This window comes from Myodes glareolus, chromosome 27 (assembly GCF_982192425.1).
Source record: "Myodes glareolus chromosome 27, mMyoGla1.1, whole genome shotgun sequence".
NCBI classification, from domain to species: domain Eukaryota; kingdom Metazoa; phylum Chordata; class Mammalia; order Rodentia; family Cricetidae; genus Myodes; species Myodes glareolus.
The window spans coordinates 33,187,399-33,207,042 of NC_142052.1; the positions used below are offsets into that span (position 1 = coordinate 33,187,399).

At 37.7% G+C, this 19,644-nt stretch overlaps 1 protein-coding gene across 3 annotated transcripts in view; it reads left to right on the plus strand.

Moving 5' to 3' along the window:
• Window positions 1-19,644, plus strand: part of Gulp1 (GULP PTB domain containing engulfment adaptor 1) — a 251,534-nt gene that overhangs the window by 155,720 nt on the left and 76,170 nt on the right. For all 3 annotated transcript variants that reach the window (XM_085684069.2, XM_048456002.3, XM_085684068.2), the window contains exons 2-3: window positions 7,354-7,425; window positions 14,800-14,861. In XM_085684069.2, coding sequence (XP_085540195.1) covers window positions 7,398-7,425; window positions 14,800-14,861 — 90 coding nt within the window. In that variant the 5' untranslated portion in view covers window positions 7,354-7,397. The remainder of the gene's footprint in view (window positions 1-7,353; window positions 7,426-14,799; window positions 14,862-19,644) is intronic.

Consider the following 19,644-nt stretch of genomic DNA (forward strand, 5'->3'; position numbering starts at 1 on the left):
GGAAAAAGTGCAGTCTGTTAGCATTCAGATTCCTGCGCTTTTCTAGGGCATCGTTTTCTAATTCATTTCTTGGCTTGTTGGAGACAGAGATATGGAAGCACTCATTAGTGCAGAGACGAAATGGCCATGTTGTTTGAATGGATGCCCCGAAAGGGAGATTTTCAAATTAGTTCAGCCAAGTAGACTGAGGTTAGTTGCCAAAAGTTTTCTAAATGTGTTCCAATGATTTGCCACATAAAAACTAAATCTAATCTTCGGGAAGAAGAGACTTCTTGAGTACATTCCAGTCCCAATGTTAGTAGGTGTAAGTGGGTGGGGGGCAACTGGTTGCAGAGTGGGCCGAGGTGAAGAAGGCTGGAATTTGGGGCAGTGTATCTGAGAATGTTTCAACTTCCGGTCAGCCTGGCAGCGGCTCAGGAAGGAAGTGTTGGGGATGATGGGATTGCCCACATCCTGGAATCTTGGCCACAGAGACATTAAAGACATTTGATTAAGACGAGGAGGCACGTGTTTCCAGTCGTGTACACAAGTAGTTCAGCTGACCGTTCATAGAGTGAAGAGTATGGTTTTAGAGTCACAGTTGCTTGTGCTTACTACAAAAAGAACCCCAAATCTCACCTAAACCATCTGAGAAATGGTCTCTGCTGTGTTTGAACTTAGAAGAGAAGGGACAATTTCTTGAATTTTTGTTTGTTTCCAGAATCACATGCCCAGGGTCAAGTACATTACTTTCAAACAGGTGATGAGGAGAAATGTTTTACCACTTATAATTGCAGCATTCATAGGTAAGCAAAATAGAAAACTAAAGGAAAAAAAAATGAGGTTACTCTGGTCATACTAAAGATAAAAGGAAAATGGTCATGGTAGCAATGGTGAAAGCAGAAGGTGATATTTACTATGTCCAAGTAGTTCTGCATGCAGGGCTGGCCAATGTATCCATCTTTGTTCCCACGGTGAGGAAAGCATTGATGTCTGAAGCCTTCCTTTCCCCTACTCCTTGGTTTCATCTCAGAAAAATGTCTTCCATTATTCTGGATGCCCATTAAGTTGGACAATGTTTGTTTCTGGTGCTGTTTTAAAAGTGGCAAAAAGTAATCTCAAACCTTTGCCCAGATCCAAGTTCTTTATAGCTCAGTGAACTGCTATGTAGTTATAATAGCATCCTGCTGTGTAATATTGTTGTGAGTTCATTATGATAAAATGGTTCTATTAAATTAAGAAAGAAATCCCCAAGAAATCAAAGAATGATTATAATATGTAAATTTTAAAAAGAACAATCTATTTTGTTTATCTTTAAACAGCAATTAAATATGTGTAAGGTGGTTAAAGCAGTAAATTCGGACATATTTATAATTATCAAGTTTTAACATTTCGTGTAATTTTAAAACTGTGCCTATTGTCAAAGTGCCAACATATCAACTTTTTTACTGAGGAAAAGAATTCAAATGTCAAGTTCTTTTCAAATGCAGCACCTCAGTGACACATGGAATATTTGAAACTGAATCAAAAGTTTATACTATTGTTTTGTGGGTAGAGATGAAATAGAATGCTTGTTTTAGTCATAGAAATCTATAGTCTTTAATTTTAGGCTTTAACAGCATTAACTAGGCAACCATACTGTTTATTCTAGTCTGTCAGAGGAATTCAGGAGGTTTTGCCAAAGCCAGCTTCACCTCTGTAAATGAATCCCATGGTTCTCGGTCACTAGGACAGATATGGAAATATTTGATGAAATGACCAAGGCTGCAGATTTACTGAATTACAGTACCGTGTGCACAATTTAAAATGGGAGAAGAGAACATAGGCGTATGCACATTGCTGCAGTAGAATAGCTGAGATTTTTTTTTTTTTAACGTAGATAAAGTATTGCTTTGGATTTCTGCGAAAAGCAGAATTTGTAGTTCAAAAGCAAACTTCAGAATTCAGGTTTTCCACAATCCACACAAGTCAAGTATGTGATAAATGTTTATTTCAGCATAGACAATTGTGTTTCCTATTAATTATTCATTAGTCTTTGAGAATATTTTTCTTACCAACATTATTTTCTGTGTAATTATCTCATTTTAGAGAAATGCAGAAGTGACTCTCATTAAGGACAAAACTCTTAATGAAAACCCGGGAAGAAAACAGTTTAATTGGCATTGGGAAGAATCATAATGAAACCTCAGTGTGTAACTACTGAAACGTGGCCAGAGTCTGAGCAGTTTAGCCCAGGATCACACACTGAAGCACACATTTGAGGATCAAGTTGTGACTGGCAGGAAAGGGATTGTTCTGAATGGTGTGTCACCTTCTGGTCCTCACCTGGAGATGGAAGGGTGGGCCCCCCTCAGGCTGATATCAGAGAACAAGCACAGCGTCTAGGCGCTGGATAACTACACAGCCTTTTGTGATGTGCCAGCATCGACCCAAGATCTGACTGTGCAGTGCAAGAGTCACAGCTATAGAACGGACTTTTGCTGTGCCTTACTGAAATCCTCTTAGGGAAAACAACAACAACAACAACAACAAAAACCACTCTCATCAGAATAAAGCCGTTCAAACTCACAAACTTAAATGCCAGGAATGATAGGGTGCATATTTTTACTTTTCTTTTTGATTAATTAAACCAAGAACTCACATACACCTCTCAGTCCATTCTTTGCTCCTCCAACCATTGCAAAACATGCTAAAACAGATCCCTGGCGAGGGGCAGGAAGTGCTCTAAAGGCTTGTGGTGAAACTAGGAGCTCTGCCCACAAATCAGGGGTCACCTCATGCGTCACCTTTGCATGTTCCTCTTTCTTCAGACCTTTGCCACGTCACAGAGTCCCCATGTCCACTCTCTCCTACCTATAAATATGATAAGAATGTGAAAGCAGGGAACCTGTTATACTTGTCTATTATCTTGATACGCTTGTTTTTGTGCATTGTATATAATGTCCTAAAACATATCTATGGAAATAGCAAATATTTTTATGAATGTGATCAGGTCCAGGTCACACATGTGCTAGAGGAAAGAGATGATAAGCATATCTATATCTATATCTATATCTGTCTGTCCATCCGTCTGTCCATCTGCCTATCTATCTATCTATCTATCTATCTATCTATCTATCTATCTATCTATCCAATTGGGGAGTTTAGAGGAGACTGCTATACTACTTGATTCATCGTGTCTCGTGAAGTGTCCATTTATGCACTGCCTTTGTTTTTTTTGTTTTGTTTTGTTTCTTTTGCATTCACTTAGATTTGAATTGTCTGTTAAGTGCAAATCTGCTCACAATGCACACTCATTAAATCTGTAAGAATATTCTAAACTGTTTCACTATTTGGGGGATTTCAGCAGATTACCTTCACAACAGACACCAATTGCATCAAGACAAGCATCACAACCAAGCTGCATCGTGCTAGCAGGATGGAGGTGCGATCCATACTATCCATACATACCTTTTGCACACTAGCGGGTTCCAATAGTTCAACTGTCTGCTTGGTACCAGTTTGGAGTGTGGCGTTAATTGAGGGTCTAAGATTGCCTGGCTTTCTCTAACAACTGCCTCAGAGACTTGCACCATCACAATTGTTTACCAGGCTTGTGTGTACAATTTAAATGTATCTTTATTACTCACAAAGTACCCTTTGTTTTGCACTTCTCCAAATTTACCTTGTTATCTATAACTGAATATTGACCGTGTTTAATTATAAATTATATATATGTATGTATGTATATAAAATCTTTGTGAACAAGATCTTAAAGTGACTTTTATCTATTGATCTCATGTGTGTTTTAATCAGTTTTGCCCCTCCCCCCATCTTTTAATACTTCAAAACCATTCCTAGAACACTGATTGCAAATGGAATCACAAGTAAAATTGAAACTCAGAACTATTTTACAAATTCTAATATTAAATCTACATCTCGTTTCTATCATCATAACAATATGGTTGGATTTTTAGAAAACCAAAGTTTCAATATCAGACTGATAGGCAAAAAACTGCTTTTCCTTAAAAGACTGCACACTTTCAAAACTATTACAGTAGCTCTAAGCATCATTGGTTTAATTTCTGTTCAATGTGTTGTTTCTTTCAACAATGTTGACTGACTCTAGAGATCTTTAAACATATCACTTAGAAACTCAATTAAATTATTATAAAATGGCCTCTGTATTTCATCTGCTGTTAATAGGTTGTAAAGAAAATGTAAGAGAAATATAGTCTAATTAGATCTAACGTCTATGTTTAACTCCTCTGACCCGTTGTCCTCTCCAGTCCTTTGCTCCCAGCTTCTACTCTGTCTCCCTCACCTCTTTCTGCTCACTGGATGCCTTTTAAATTTCTTTTTCCTTTGGAAGACTTAAGCAACTGGATAATGATGCGCCATGGTGCAATTTTTACATTGTTTTAAACTTTTGGGGTTTGTTGAGCTTCTTGGATCTCTAGGACTACAAGTTTGGAAAAAGTGTTACCCTTTATAACATTGCTTCATTACTCTTTTCCTTCTTCAACTCTCTGACTTTAGTAAGTTTTGACTACATAAAGTTTTCCCAGACTTCAGCATATGTCCTCTCTCCTTCCTAACTTCCTTCCTCCTCTCCTTCCTCATGGTCTTTTCCTCTGTTTCAGGCTGGTCTCTATGGTCTACTCTTCTCTCGGTTCCACTCTTCATTCTACTGCATTTTTTTCCCCTGCCACTAATCCTAAGTAGTTTTTGGAAAATGCATCTGTCTCTAAGTTCACAGTTTCTTGATGTTAGCCTGGTCTTCTCATAAGGGCAGATCATAGCCGCTCTCACATATACACCATTCTTCTCTGGGTCAGTTTTCATTGACTTTTCTCTTTATTTTGCATTTCATTTTTTGGTTTTGTTGCACTCCTGATTTTTGACGGCTTATATGAATTGTGTTTTCCTGGGCTGTGAATAATGCTCGAATCTTTAACATCCTCTTGAGTATACATTCGAATGAGAATGTTCATGGAAACAGTCTCATCCGGGGGTGATCTTCCTTTTCCATTTTGTCCACTTTAATTCTGGCTTCATTCTTTCCGCAGTGATAAAGGGAGACATTTCTCACTAATCTAATTCTCTTGAAATTAGTTTCTCTCACTGCTCATTGTGGTTGAGTTCTGTGTAATGGCCTTTCTCTTTCTAATCTTTAAGGATGGTTCTTCAGATTTTCTGTCAGAGAAGTTTCTGCATGTACATCTATACTCTCTGTGTGACTTTCTCTTCTCTGGTGCTCTGAGATGAAAAATTATAGACTTTAGTTTGAGGGAAGTTTGTAAAGATCTGACTGGGGTGCATCTCCCTGGACTAGAAATTACTCAATTAAGCAAGTAGAGAAATTATTGAAAATATGAGATTAATGTGTTGCTGTACAGTCCACTGTTTTAAGGGCTAGTCAGAGTGTTGAGTGTGCCTCTGGAATAGTAGTTTATATGCTGACTGATACACTCAGGATGAAAGGCTTGATACACTCATCCTGAGTAAATGGCAAGACTGAGTTGAAGAATGTGGTGGGGAAAGTATTCCCAGAGTCATAATCAGTGCTTGGTCTTTTGCTTCTATGAACTGGACTTTGGACATCAGTGAAGAGGCTCTGGAGAGGCCTTAACATGAGTCCCCTTGCTCTCTTGATGGTTGAAAGACGGAAGCACACAGAGCTGGGATCCTTTATTGAACATGCGAATGTCCATTGATTTCTGTGATCAGGATTGCATTGGAAGACAGAGAAAGATAAACATTATGGAATATTATTAGGGACTGAGTTAAGTGCTGCAATATGTCAGCTCAAAGTCCTCCAAGGCTTACATATTATTTATTATATTTATTTATAAAGTTAAGGAAGAAGGTTACTTTTCTTCTGAACTTGTTGAAGACAAATGAAATCAATTTTGAATTTCTCCTTGGCAGAGATAGATGTGAAAACTATTATGTTTTTAAAAGTAAAATCATTTTATAGTTACATTTACACATTCAACCACTTGGCTGCAAAATGGGCTTTTCCACCTAGACATTTCATTTTACTTACCTGATATTTTATTAAACAGATATTTTAACTTTATATGAGTAAAGCAGTGATAAAAATGACACTGTGAATTATGAAAGAATAATGTATTTTAATTCCAAAAAGTTGTGAGTCATCTGGAAATGTTATGGCAGCATTAGCTAGTCCTACTAAACATGCAGACCAGGGTAGTATCTCTTTAAGAGTGCCTGCATTTTATACAAAACACTCCTTCTATGTTCATCCAAAATGCAACTCCTCCTGGGCCTTCAAATAGAGACGCTAACCTTAACTTCCTCATACACTATTAATATGCAGTATCTCTAAAAAGGTATCTAGAACTATTTTTTTTTTACATGAAAACATTGGCTAAGTAAAATGAAGTATCTGAATTGGACAGCTCATCTTGCAAAACAAAAAGTCCATAAGCAGATCTCAGTTAAGGAGCAGATATAATGCACTTAACTCTGTCTCTCATAGTATTACGTAATGTTTATATTTATCTATTGCCATGTGGTAGATAATTGTTTGTTGAGTATTTCACATCTTTTAAAGGCTCTGTATTTTAAAATTCTCTAAAGCTGGGTGTGATGGGGAATACTATAATCTCAAGACTTGTGAGGAGCTTCCATCCAGAGGGCCTTCGGAGTGATCCTTGGTCTGGCGAAGGACGGCGATGCAGTCGGAGGCCCACATTGGAGAACCGGACTGAGCCCCCCGAGGTCCGGATGGGGAGCGGAAGGAGGAGGAACATGAAAGACGAAATCAGTACTGCGAGGGATGCTATCACCCACTGATACAAGGGAACGGATCTGATGAGAGTTTACCAGGGCCAGTCGGACTGGGACTGAACGAGGACGTGATCTAGCCAGATTCTCGGAATTTGGCCGGATTTTCTGACTGTGGCTGGCCCGGGGTCTTTCTGAAAAGCCATTGACTATGACACTGGGACCTGTTTCCTCTGCATATACTGGATTTTGGGGATCCAATCTGTTTGGACTCTCGCCTTCCTGGACCTGGAGGGAGGGGGAGGGAGCTGGAGCTTCCCACAGGGCAGGAAACCCTGACTGCCCTGGGGGACGGAGGGGGAGGGGGGGAGTGGGGGGAGTGGGAGGGTGTTGGGAAGGGGGGCGGAAATGGAAACTTTTATAATTTAATAAAATTTACTTAAAAAAAAAAAAAAGACTTGTGAGGTTGAGGCAGAAAGATTGCCCTGAAATTGAAGCCAGATTGGGCTCCATAGCAAGACCTTCTCTCAATAAATAAATAAATAAATAAATAGATAAATATTAAAAAAATAAAAAAGCAGATAAAATCATTGTAAACTCAGAGAAAGTTGGTCAACAATCCTTTTGTTTGTGTTTTAACAGGATATTTGGTGTTACTAAGCAGAGCAGTTGGGCGAACCCACATCATGAACCGTGCCTTCAGCAGGAAGAAAGGTAAAAAAACTTGGACGTCAAGTCACTATTGCTAATAAAGCTGAAATAACACATTAGCTTTTCCGATTTATCAAGCCAATAGAGTTTTATTAGAACAATTCACATCTACAAGAACTGCTTACTAATACATTTTGGTCATACCCTAATTAAATAGTAGAGTTATTATGCTTAGTTCATAATGCATATAAATATTTTATATGTTCTCTAGCAATTGTATGCTGTACTATGAAATGGCATAAAATAATTTATCTGAAATCTATGATAAGATTATCAATAAGCAATTGTAATTTGAATTCAATACTATAAATTTAAGTAGATATCATAAGCTGTCAAAGAATGGTATAGAAAATATAATATCATATTATTATCCATATGCAGTTTTGAAAATTGACTTTAAGTTTGCTGGGTAATAAAAAGTGACCCAACAGTAAAACTAACTGTAATTACTTAATATATGGAAAAGAGATAGTTCAGAGCTAAAAACTACAGCATTAATGTTTTATTTTATTCAGTGAAGCCAGTGGAAGTGTGCTCTTCCCAACTTCAGTCTCTGAGTAATTTAGAATAGAGTTATCCCCTTCTGGCCTAGGAGAATGAGCTTGAATTTTGATCATCTGCCCTCCATGATGCAAGTGTTGCAGTTGCAGGCATGTACCATTGCACCTGTTTTTGAGGTGCTGCAGAGCAAACCCAGAGCTCTGTGCATGCTAGCCAAGCACTTTACGGATGCCAATAAAGTGAGCAAAAGATGCCCTGGCACATACAATATGACAAGACCAGAAATAAAGGTGGAAGTAATTATAACTCTTTCACAGGAAGTAAAGTTGAGAATTTCCTGTATGCCATGAGGACTGGTTTTCATTATTTATCTTAAGGGCTTTGTTTTTGGCCCTGGAATTTACTGTTCTGATGGGCAAATACGTGTAAGTGATAAGGCCACTGATTTAGCAAAGGAAAAACCATCCTACTAATTTCGTAAGGGTATAATGAGATTATTAAATTGTTGTTTGTGAAATAAGAAGTGCAAACACTTGTATGTGGTATGGGAGACCAGTGTATTCCGTGGGGATTTACGTAATGTGATCTTGAAACCCTTTCCAAACCTGTGAATCTGGGAACACTTTGTTATTCTGAATAAAAGGAAGCAGTGTGACATGGTTTGATGTCTAGAACTTGCTTCTGTGTAGTAAGGAGTTGCGGGAAGGCCTGCTTTTCGCCTCACCCGGCTCCCACACAGCTAGCTTAACCCCAGAAATAACAACACACAAATTGTATTCATTTAAACACTGCCTGGCCCATCATCTCTAGAGAGTTAGTTACTGACTAACTCTCATATCTTGATATTAACCCATTTCTAATAATCTCATGGTAGCACCACGAGGTGGTGGCTTACCAGAAAAGATTCAGCATGTCTGACCTGGTGGCTGGCTCCATGGCGTCTGCCTCATAGCCCTCTTCCCAGCATTCTATTCTGTTTACTCTGCCTACCTAATTTTCTGTCCTATCAAGGGGCCAAGGCAGTCTCTTTATTGACCAATGAAAATAACACAATAGACAGATAACCCTCCTCCATCACTTCTGATTTTGTAATAGCAAAAGCTAGAAACAGCCTCAGAATACATGTGTCTGCAATAAAATACTTAGGTCACACTCATGAGCTGGTTCACAAAGACCAGACCTTTTGCTATACGTGTATCTGATTATATTTGTCTTACTCATAAAGCCCCCATCTTCAATTCAATACTTACTTGAAAGAGATATGAATTGTTTCGCATTGACATATGTCAAGGAACATGAGTTTGACACATTTGTGCACAGTGGGAGGAAAACCATGGGGAAATTGGAAATACAGATACTTGTGATTTCTTACAGTGCTTTATTCTTCCCCAATTCCTCAATCCCCATTAAGTTTAATGATTAGCCTAGTCAGGAAATTATTCATCAGTATTTTGTTTTGCCTCTAAGTTAGACTGTGACTGGTTTCACTTCTGTTTTCTTTAGTTTGTCAATTGACATTTGATGAGTAAATATAGTTGTAGGTTCAGCATTCAAAAATTTTTAAGTTATTTTATTCTTTGTGGAAATTTTCTTTTATATTAATTAACATTAATATTAAATGTAATATAGTAAAAGTAGGTACTTTTCTTATGTTATGTTGAGCTCTCATCATACAAAAATAATGAAATTATTACAACTTTCATGATAATATCTTAATCTAAATTTAGTCAATATTTATTGACCAAGCATTGGAATGATTTGCATTTGTCAAGTATCTTGAAATATTGACATTCCTTTCATGTGCCTGTTCAATTTGAGTAAGTTATGTTAGTATAATTGGAAGGAATGTGGACATGGCTTAAAATGTCTATGTTCCTATTTCTACAACAGTTTCATTATCTTGCTGCATCTGTGGTTAGACATGGTGACCAAGGGCCAGCAGCTGCGCTCCCCTCTTCAGTACTAACAACATCCATGAGTTAATACCAATAATTTATTCTTTTTTCTTTTACCAGCTTATATATTTTGCTGATACTAAGAGCTTCTTTAGAAATATTTCAGGTTCTATAAGCACTTTACCTAAAAACAGAGTTATGTGTGGCACACATCCCCTAAACTACCATCTTGGATGCTGTGTGAACCCTGATCTTTGTTAGGAATTGCACTTATCCACTGGAAATTTAATAGGCATATAGTTACATTTCCTGATATTGTGTTGGAATAAAACTTAAAAGCATCTTATGAAAGGACTGTTTTATTCTGCTACACAGTCTAGAGTTTCCATTATGGTAGAGAAAGTTTGAGATTCACAGCAGCGAATACACATAGTTGGAATACCAACATCTTGATGGGCCAGGAAGTAGAAGAAAGACAGCCACCAACGCTCTGTCTTTCTTTTGTTTCTCATTTAAAATGCAAGAGGCTGGTGATTACTATTAGGGTGGGGGCTTTCCTCTTCAGTCAAAGGTCTCTGGAAGGTCCTTGGAATGCACTGTATCATGTTGACAGCAAAGAAAGAACCATCTTATTTTGTTCATGCTATCCTGTCTCCAGAAGCACCTGTGTGCCTACCTTCTTTCTAGGTCACTGAGTCTGGGACAGTGACAGACAAGAGCTGGTTTTCCAGTAGCAATGACTTGCAGAAAGAATCTCTTCTCCTTCTACTTCATCACAGGGATGAACTCTCATGACCTTCTACTGTCTCACAGTCTGACATTACATCATCCCGGAAAGTGGCATGAGATGAATTGTGTAAGGAGATGAAAAGAGAAATTGTTTATATTTTCAAATTTCTTGAAGATAAATCTTTGACATTTCCACTGTTTCAGTGTGTAATACTTAATTGACAGTGTTCTTTATTTTGCAAGACAGAGTCTCAGATTGTAGTTAAGTGGTCTAGCCATTCATTATGTAACCCAGGTCATCCCTTAAATTTATAGTCATCCCTCTGACCTGGCCTCTTGAGTTCAGGAATTACAAGCATGAGCCCCCAGGCCTAGCAACTTTATATGTATATATGATGTATGTGTGCAAGTGCGTGTGTATGCATGTGTGTGTGTACATAAGTATATGCATGTGCACACATATGTGTGCATGTGTAGAGAACAGGCATTGATGTCAGGCGCCTACTTTAATTACTCTCAGCTCTTTGAGGCAGGATCTCTCAATGAGTGTGAAACTTACCCATTGGTTGCATTGGCTGTACAGAATTTCTCAGGATCCTTTGGTCCTCATCTTCCCCAGGTTTACTTACAGCTGTGAGCTGCAATGCCTACCCCTTTATACAAGGCTAAGAATCTGGAACCATGCTTTCGGAAGAAGCACTTTACCAACTAAGACATCTTCCCAGCACTTAGTTTAAGTTTTTCAATGTAAAATGGCAGCATTTCCTACAAATTTTTAACAGCTATTCTTGAATTAGTAATATTTACTGATAGTCATAAAAACTATAAACAAGATGGGAATCTATTCAATAAAGTTGTTTAAAAAGATTTATTTACTTTTATTATATGTATATTAGTGTTTTTCCTATACTTACGTCTGTATACCACTTGCTTGCCTGGTTCCTCTGGAAGCCAGAAGAGGACATGAGATCCTCTGGAACTAGAGTTGCCATCAATGTATGAATCACCATGTATGTGCAGAGAACTGAACCTTAGTCTTTGCAAGAACAACAGGGATTCCTTTCTCTTTTAAATTTTTTTATTTTTTTGGTTTTACATCCCAACTAAAGGTTTCCCTCCCTCTTGTCTTCCCAGTCCACTCCCACAATTCCATCCACTCCTCCTCCAGTGGTTTTCTTCAGATACAGGCAGGCGTCCCATGGATATCAGTCTGCCATGGTATATCAAGTTGCAGTGAGACTAGGCTCCTCCTCTTCTGTTAGGGCTGGATGCTGCAACCCAGTAAAAGTATTGGGTCCCCAAAGCAGGCAACAGAGTCAGAGACATGCCCTGCTCTCACTGTTAGGAGTCTTACATGAAGACCAAGTTACATATCTGTAACATATAAACAGAGGGAATAGGTCAGTCCCATGTAGGCTCTCTGGTTGTTGGTTAATTCTCTGTGAGCTCCTATGACCTCAGGTTAGCTGGTTCTGTGGCTTTCCTGTAGTGTCCCTGACCCCTCTGGCTCTTACAGCCCTTTCTCCCGCTCTTCTAAGGATTCCCCGAGTTCTGCTTTATGTTTGAATGGGGTCTCTCAATCTGTTTCCATCAGTTTCTGGGTGGAGCCTCTTTGGTGATGGTTGGGCTTGTCACCAGTCTATGAGTATAGTACCCTCTCAGATATGAAGTTAGTGAAATCTTTCCCCATTCTGTCGGCTACCATTTTGTCCTATTGAAAATGTCCTTTGCCTTACAGAAACTTTTCAGTTTCATGATGTTCCATTTATTACTTGTCGATTTTAGTGTCTGTGCTATCGGCATATTCTATACAGGAAGTTTTCTCCTGTGCCGATGCATTCCAGGCAATTCCCCACTTTCTCTTCTATCAGATTCTGTGTATCTGGATTTATGTTGAGGTTTTTGATTCATTTGGATTTGTGTTTTGTGCAAGTTGATAGATACTACTAACCTTTCTCTCTAGCCCTCTACTGTTTTCACTCATTACATTACTTTGCCAATATTAGGTTTTAAAACTTCTCAAAATATTTTACCCACTTCTAGCTCAAATTTGTTAGGATCTGTGCAGAGAAATAGAAATAGCCTTGATATATTGACCTTTCCATATTTTTTATAAAAGTTTATTAATTTATAAAAGTTTCCATTTCCGCCCCTCCTCCCAACACCCTCCCACTCCCCCCACTCCCTCTCCTCCTCCCTCTCCATCCCTAAGAGCAGTCAGGGTTTCCTGTCCTGTGGGAAGTTCAAGTTCCTCCCCCCTCCCTCCAGGTCCAGGAAGGTGAACATCCAAACAGACTGGATCCCAAAAATCCAGTATATGCAGAGGAAACAAGTCCCCGTGTCATTGTCAATGGCTTTTCAGAAAGACCCTGAGCCAGCCACATTCAGAGAATCTGGCCACATTCAGAGAATCTGGTTTGATCACGTGCTCATTCAGTCCCAGTCCAGCTGGCCTTGGTGAACTCTCTTTAGATCAGTCCCCTTGTATCAGTGGGTGAATGCACTCCTCACGGTCCTGCCTTTCTTGTTCATGTTCTCCCTCCTTTTGCTCCTCATTTAGACATTCTAGCACATAAATATGTTTAGTATAGGTATTCTGTATTGTCCTAAAACAATGACATTACAGAGACATATGTGGCTTTTTACCTTTCTGCTCCTTTAGTTTGTAATAATGATATCATACTGGTTTCTGCTAATGTAATTTTAAAATCACCTCAAATTTAATTTTGAAAATACTTTGTTGGTAACCAATGTTCCCTTTCTATGTGTACATATTTATTGTTTCTACTGGCATACACTTTTGTTCCCATCACTTCAGTGGCAAAGGCAGGTGGATCCCTTAGAGTTTGAAGCCAGCTTGGTCTACATATGAATTCCAGACCATTCACGGCTACATTGTGAGATCTCGTGTTAGAAAAACAAAACAAAAAGTCACATTTTAAAATTCTATTCTATTTGTCACATTGATTCTGATTTTTAAGATCCCCTGGAGAATAATATATACATAAAGCTTCTCTAATAGAAATAAGATATATCCAAATATTTAAAATTCTTAGACCAACAAATGCAATTAAAAAATAATAAGGATGACAAATTTGTCTAACATAAACCTTGGCTACTTTTCCCCTTATACATTTACCATAGTATTTGGGAATTACATGGAATATATAAGTAAAATACAACACTGAATGAAAATATAGATAATATAAATATAAGTAGCATTCAATACGCATTAGTATGAAAATCTGTCTTTGTACCTGTGTACATGTTTTTGTGTGTGTACGTATGTGTGGGGGCCAGATGTTGATATTGGAGTCTGTGTCAATGACTCCCTATCTTAATGTTTGAGACACAGTTTCATACTGAAGCTGGAGCTCATTCCTTTAACTAGATCAGCTCAACAGTGAGATCAAGGGCTCCTCGTGTCTCTGCTTACCCAGGGCTGCAATGAGAAGCGCTATGTGGCCACTGTTACATCAAAACCACAGATCTGAACTCAGGGTCTCATGCTTGCTCTGAGAACACTCTAACTGCTGAGCCCACTCTCCTGCCCTTGAACATATCCCTTCTGAAATTACTTTATTTCTAATATTTCATTACATTTATCTATATTTCCAATTAATATGCTTAATATTATTCATGTTCAAAACTTCTGATAGTAGACCTTCAACTATTGTTTTTCTAATTTAAAATAAGGGTTATCCTAATGGTGTTCCATGAACATAATCAATTGATGTATTTCAACTTCATTCAGTTGAACTTGCTCCCTCAATGTATTTTCCCTTTAAAATGCTCAAATCTTGTTGCTAAAGTTATCGTAACGATAAAAGGACAGATTATTTGTACTATCTAGTAATTATGAAATATGCCTTGGCATTCATGAAAACATTAAATAAAAGAAGAAAGATACTTGTCTTAACTTGCATAATTGCCTTTGCTCATAGCTCCACTATATTGTTCTTATAGAGTGAGGACCAGGGGAAGAGCAAGTGTGTATAACTGAAGGGCAGCAAATCGGCTGTGGCCAGCCTTGGCTACATAGCAATACCCCAATCATTAATGAGTGACTTCTATAGTAAGAAAAGAATAAATGCCTTAATCATTTCCAGTTACAATATTTTACTTTCTTCATTTAACAAAGTTCAGAAGATTGGACTGCCTTCCCCAATATAGATTTCCTTCAGGTGAGAATGTGTAAACCGCATTATAAAAATTGATGGTTTAATTCAATACTGCATTTTCTCTGTTACAGACAAAACATGGATGCATACGCCTGAAGCTTTATCAAAACACTACATTCCCTATAATGCAAAGGTAAAATAGTTATTAGGATATTGTTTAATTTTACTTTGTTATGTGTTGTTTTGAATAATTGTGCTAATTTTAGAACAATTGCTAATGTGTCAACATTTCCTGGTAAGTGGTCCTTGAAACTAATTTGACATTGCTGAAATAAGTAATGTAACATTACTTATTAAATTCATTACTTATTAAATGACTTATTAAAATCATTTTAATCTCTAAATTCATTTAAAAGAAAAAGTATACCTTTTGTAGTTTCTTGATCTATGTATTTTAATTCATGTTTTTTCTTATTATGACTTGGACTCTTATTTAAGTTATTTTGAAATGTCATAGACTCTGGGAAATTAAACAACTTAAAAACTGACTTCCTTTAAATGCATTTTAATATTGTGGTTCATCAAAAACAAATAAAAACTAATCTGGGAAAGTGAGATGCAATTTTAATGTATAATTGGAATCCAAGGAAATAAGCAAATGAAATGGAAAGTATAAAAGCATAAATTGTGTTTATTTTCATTCTTTCCTGGATTACTGTGTTTTAATGAGGCAGCCAAAACACTAATGCATGTGCCATCATTTTAAAGGTTGGATCTGCTGTTTGAAGGGACATAAATTGTAAAAGGTACATTAAAGAGAGATGAGATGTTGCATTTAGCAAAAGATCTGAACTTGTTTACAGAGAAATCTGATTAAAAATTTTGCAGAGACATGAAAAATGTAATATTTGAGATTTGAAATATTGGGTTAAGACAAGCTCAAATTGCTGGACTTTGAAGACAACATGGAGGGTATAGAAAATTTCAATATTTAAAGGAGAGCTTACAGTTTTATAGGTTAACAAACTATACTCTGTGATATAATGAGCATAGACTCAGGGATTATTTTAGAAAATAAAATGAAAGACGTTATCCAACTGAAAATCAACTGTATTAGTGGGACCCTCAAAAGTGGTGGCTCATGTCCATGCATGTATAATAGGACTGAGGGCAAAATTACCACAGAATGTGCTACTCAGAACTGGGATTTGTTAGGGACAGAAAAAAAAATGTCATTTCACAGGGGAAAAAAATGCTCTAATACTTTTCATGCCACAGAAATATTCCTGAAATTGCTGTATGCTTATTAATCTCCCTATATGATTGGTATGAAGGCTGATTGCTGCTGCTTATCATAGTTATTGATCCCGAAAAAAATTATTACCTATCCTGCTGTGTATTTATCATAAGCACCATGTGATATATACGGCAACATATCATTTAAGACAGCTATTGTTATTTTAGGCTGCACAGTCAGGCCCTGAAAGTCATAGTACAGTTACATCCTTTAGGTGAAGCTATCAGGGCTCTTTCATCTTTCTGTAAGGAAAATGCATCTTATTGGATCTCTGGTTTGTTAGTATTGGGGGACTCTATTCTAATTAGAACTACCTTTTATTTTAGTACTCCTGGGGTACTGCGACAATGGAGATCTATTATGTAGACGGGGTTCAGTTGCTTGTGCTGTACCAGACAATAACTGTAAAATTACTGACACTAATGAAAAACTATAGAGCGCTTCCCACCCAGAGACCAGCGTCAATCAATTCATAGGGTTTTAGCGGCAGGGCCTCACACAGAGACACGGTTTAATAAATGAATAAATCACTGGGTGTTATTACATGCACTTATAGAGAGAGCACAACTCTCATTCTTTATGCAGCTTTTTATGGGAAAGCAGCTTAGTCTCATCTGTTTTATTTTACCTAATCTGTGAGGATATATATCATGTGGACACCAAGTAGCATTGCAGCAATTGAAGAACATTCGTTTCCCTTTGCTGTAGTGCTTGTCTTTTCAGTGAACCTATTTGAAAGACGTGTTCTCTTCTTGTTAGACCATTTACCATCTGAAAAGTCAGTTCGTTTTCACAGGAAGTGGTTTAGGACAGCATGGGAGATTACAGACCATGGAACTAGACTGCCTTGGCCTATAGCCTAACTAAAAATTGTAGCTATGTATCACTGGGCAAACCATTTAATTTTTCTGTCCCTGGACTATGCATTCAAGAATAAGGGAGTCAATAACAGCAACCTTTTCTTTTTTTTATTTGAATTTTATTGAGCTCTACATTTTTCTCTGCTCCCCTTTCTGCCTTTTTCCTCTCCTTCATCCCTCTTCCAAGGTCCCCATGCTCCAAATTTACTCAGGAGATCTTGTCTTTTTCTACTACTCACGTTGGTTAGATCTATGTATGTCTCTCTTAGGGTCTTTTTACACGAGTAGTTTTAGATAAAAGGAAGGTAGATGAAAATGGAAACAACATATAACATAAAATAAATCCCCAGTAAATATTAGCAACCATGCACTAATTATTTTTACAAAATTTATTATTTTTGACAAAACTTATGAAAATGACAGTCTTATAGTCAATTTTTATTATAAATGATTGATGTATCAATGTAGAACATTGTCACTGAAGTATATTTCATTCAACCCTCATAGACACTGGAAACTATGGTACTGGTCGATTTTTACATGACTTCTGTTACTGTTGATGTTTCTGGTGGCCTTGTATACTGAATAACAATGTTATCATAACTTTATGTTAGGAAACAAATAGTGAAACACTGAATGTTTTGCACTGTTAGTTGAGAAAGCTGAAAAACTGAGGTTTATTTGACTTTAAAGTTTTGTGGTTTTATAAACTGAATGTGATACTAACAGGGTATGTATGCATCATTTAAATGTGTACTGTGTATAAGGCATTGTTGACTAAAGCTTTACTGAATGTTGGTATACTCCAGAGCTCTATAGAAAATTGCTTTTATTTCTGTGGCGTCTGTTATCATCAGTAAGCATGATACCCAGCATAAAGGTCACACCATGCCCTTGTGTGGTTTCCATTGCTGTGATAAACCACTGACCAAAAACAACGTGGGAAGGAAAGAGGTTATTTGTGTAGTAGGTTTCATCCCACCATCAAGGAAAGCCAGAGTAGGGATTCAAAACAGGAACCAAGAGGCAGCAGACCATGGAGGAATACTGGCTTGTCGCCTGTTCTCAGTTTGCCCTCTCGTACTACTCAGAACCACCTGCCTAGATCTGGCACTGCTCAAAGTGGGCTGAGCCCTCCCAAATCAATCATCAGTCATGAAAGTATAGCTCAGAGATGCCCGGAGGCTGGTCTTGTGGAGGGGATTCTTCATTGTGAAGAATATGATATTGTGATGAATTATTCTTCATCATATGCTCCTCCCAGGTGACTCCCGTTTATGTCAAGTTGACAAAAACCAACCAGCACATACCACATTCTCTGCCACTTACATGACCCTCATGGGAGGTTGTAGAGACTCTGAGAATAGTACGTCACCCCTCTGAGGTAGGACTCCTAAAGTTTACAGCAGGGAGTGCCGTTTCCCTTTGACTGGGGTAGCAGAGTCATTTTAGCATGAGCCCAGTGAAGAAGGCACACATTGGATGCAGCTGGAATACTACAAGTGCTGAGACATTTATCAAAGATTGGTCTACAAAGTGGGATCATTAGAATTCTGTAGGCTAGTTTTTTGTCAATTTGACACAAGTTGCCTATTTTGAGAAAAGGAACTCTCAATTAGGAAAAGACTCCATAAAATTGGCTTGTAGGCAAGTTTGCTGGGAATTTTCTTGATTAAGGATTGATGTAGGAGTGCCCAGCTCAGTTTGGATAGTATCAACTCTGGGTAGTTAGTCCTTAGTTATATAAGAAAGCCGACTGAGCAAACTAGTAAGCAGAGTTCCTCCATGTCTTCTGCTTTATTTCTTGCCTTGAGTTCGTGCTGTAACTTCCCTCAGTGATATGGGGTATGATCTGAAAGTTGTAAGATAGGAATAAACCTTTTCCTCCCCAAAGTGTTTTTGGTCATGAAATTTTATCACAGCAATTGATACCATAACCAAGACAAGAGAAATTATAAGCGTGTGTGTGTGTGTGTGTGTGTGTGTGTGTGTGTGTGTGAGAGAGAGAGAGAGAGAGAGAGAGAGAGAGAGAGAGAGAGAGAGAATCATAATGGACCATCGAAATTAGAGGGTGCGGGAAGTTTTTTCCCAGGAGCTGACCTTGTAAATCACAGGGGTAGAAGTCCCTTCTTTCTCTGAGAAATACAAATTTCATCTGTTTTGTTCCCAGAATTTCTCAATTGCTTGTGTCAGGCCTGCCTCGATTATCTAGAGTAATTGCCTTATCTCTAAAGTATCAATTGAGTGTCGGCATAAAGCACTCCTACAAAATGATTTCCGTACAGTATCTAGACTAGAATTTGACTGAGTATTGACATTATAACTTGGTGAGTTTGCACAGAGGACTTCTGCTCGTAAGTCTCATGACAGACAAATCTGGAAAGGGAATCTGGGAAGACTTTTTTGGATGACAGAAGAGTCAGTTAAGTCGTTAACTAAACATACAAGATTTTAATGATCTCTGCAGCTCCATGAGAGCTAATCTTGACCAGCAGAGGAACTCATCAGGCCTCCTAGGAAGTCATCTTAGTAGCACAAGCATTAGTCATAAGTTTACAGAATGGTAGGAAATAATAAGTCATAAAATAAAGTGATAAACATCAGATAATAATAAATGCAACATAGGAACAGATAGTATACTGAGAACAGGTATATACCTACTTTCATAGAGGTTGAAAAAATAGTATTGTTGGAATATTGCCATCACTTCACCTTTGGCATGCACCGGTTTTATATTAAGGAGATTAATTCAACATAAATGTTTTAGAATGGCAGTTGTCCCCTGTGAAATACGTGCTATCAGTCATTCGAGAAATCTT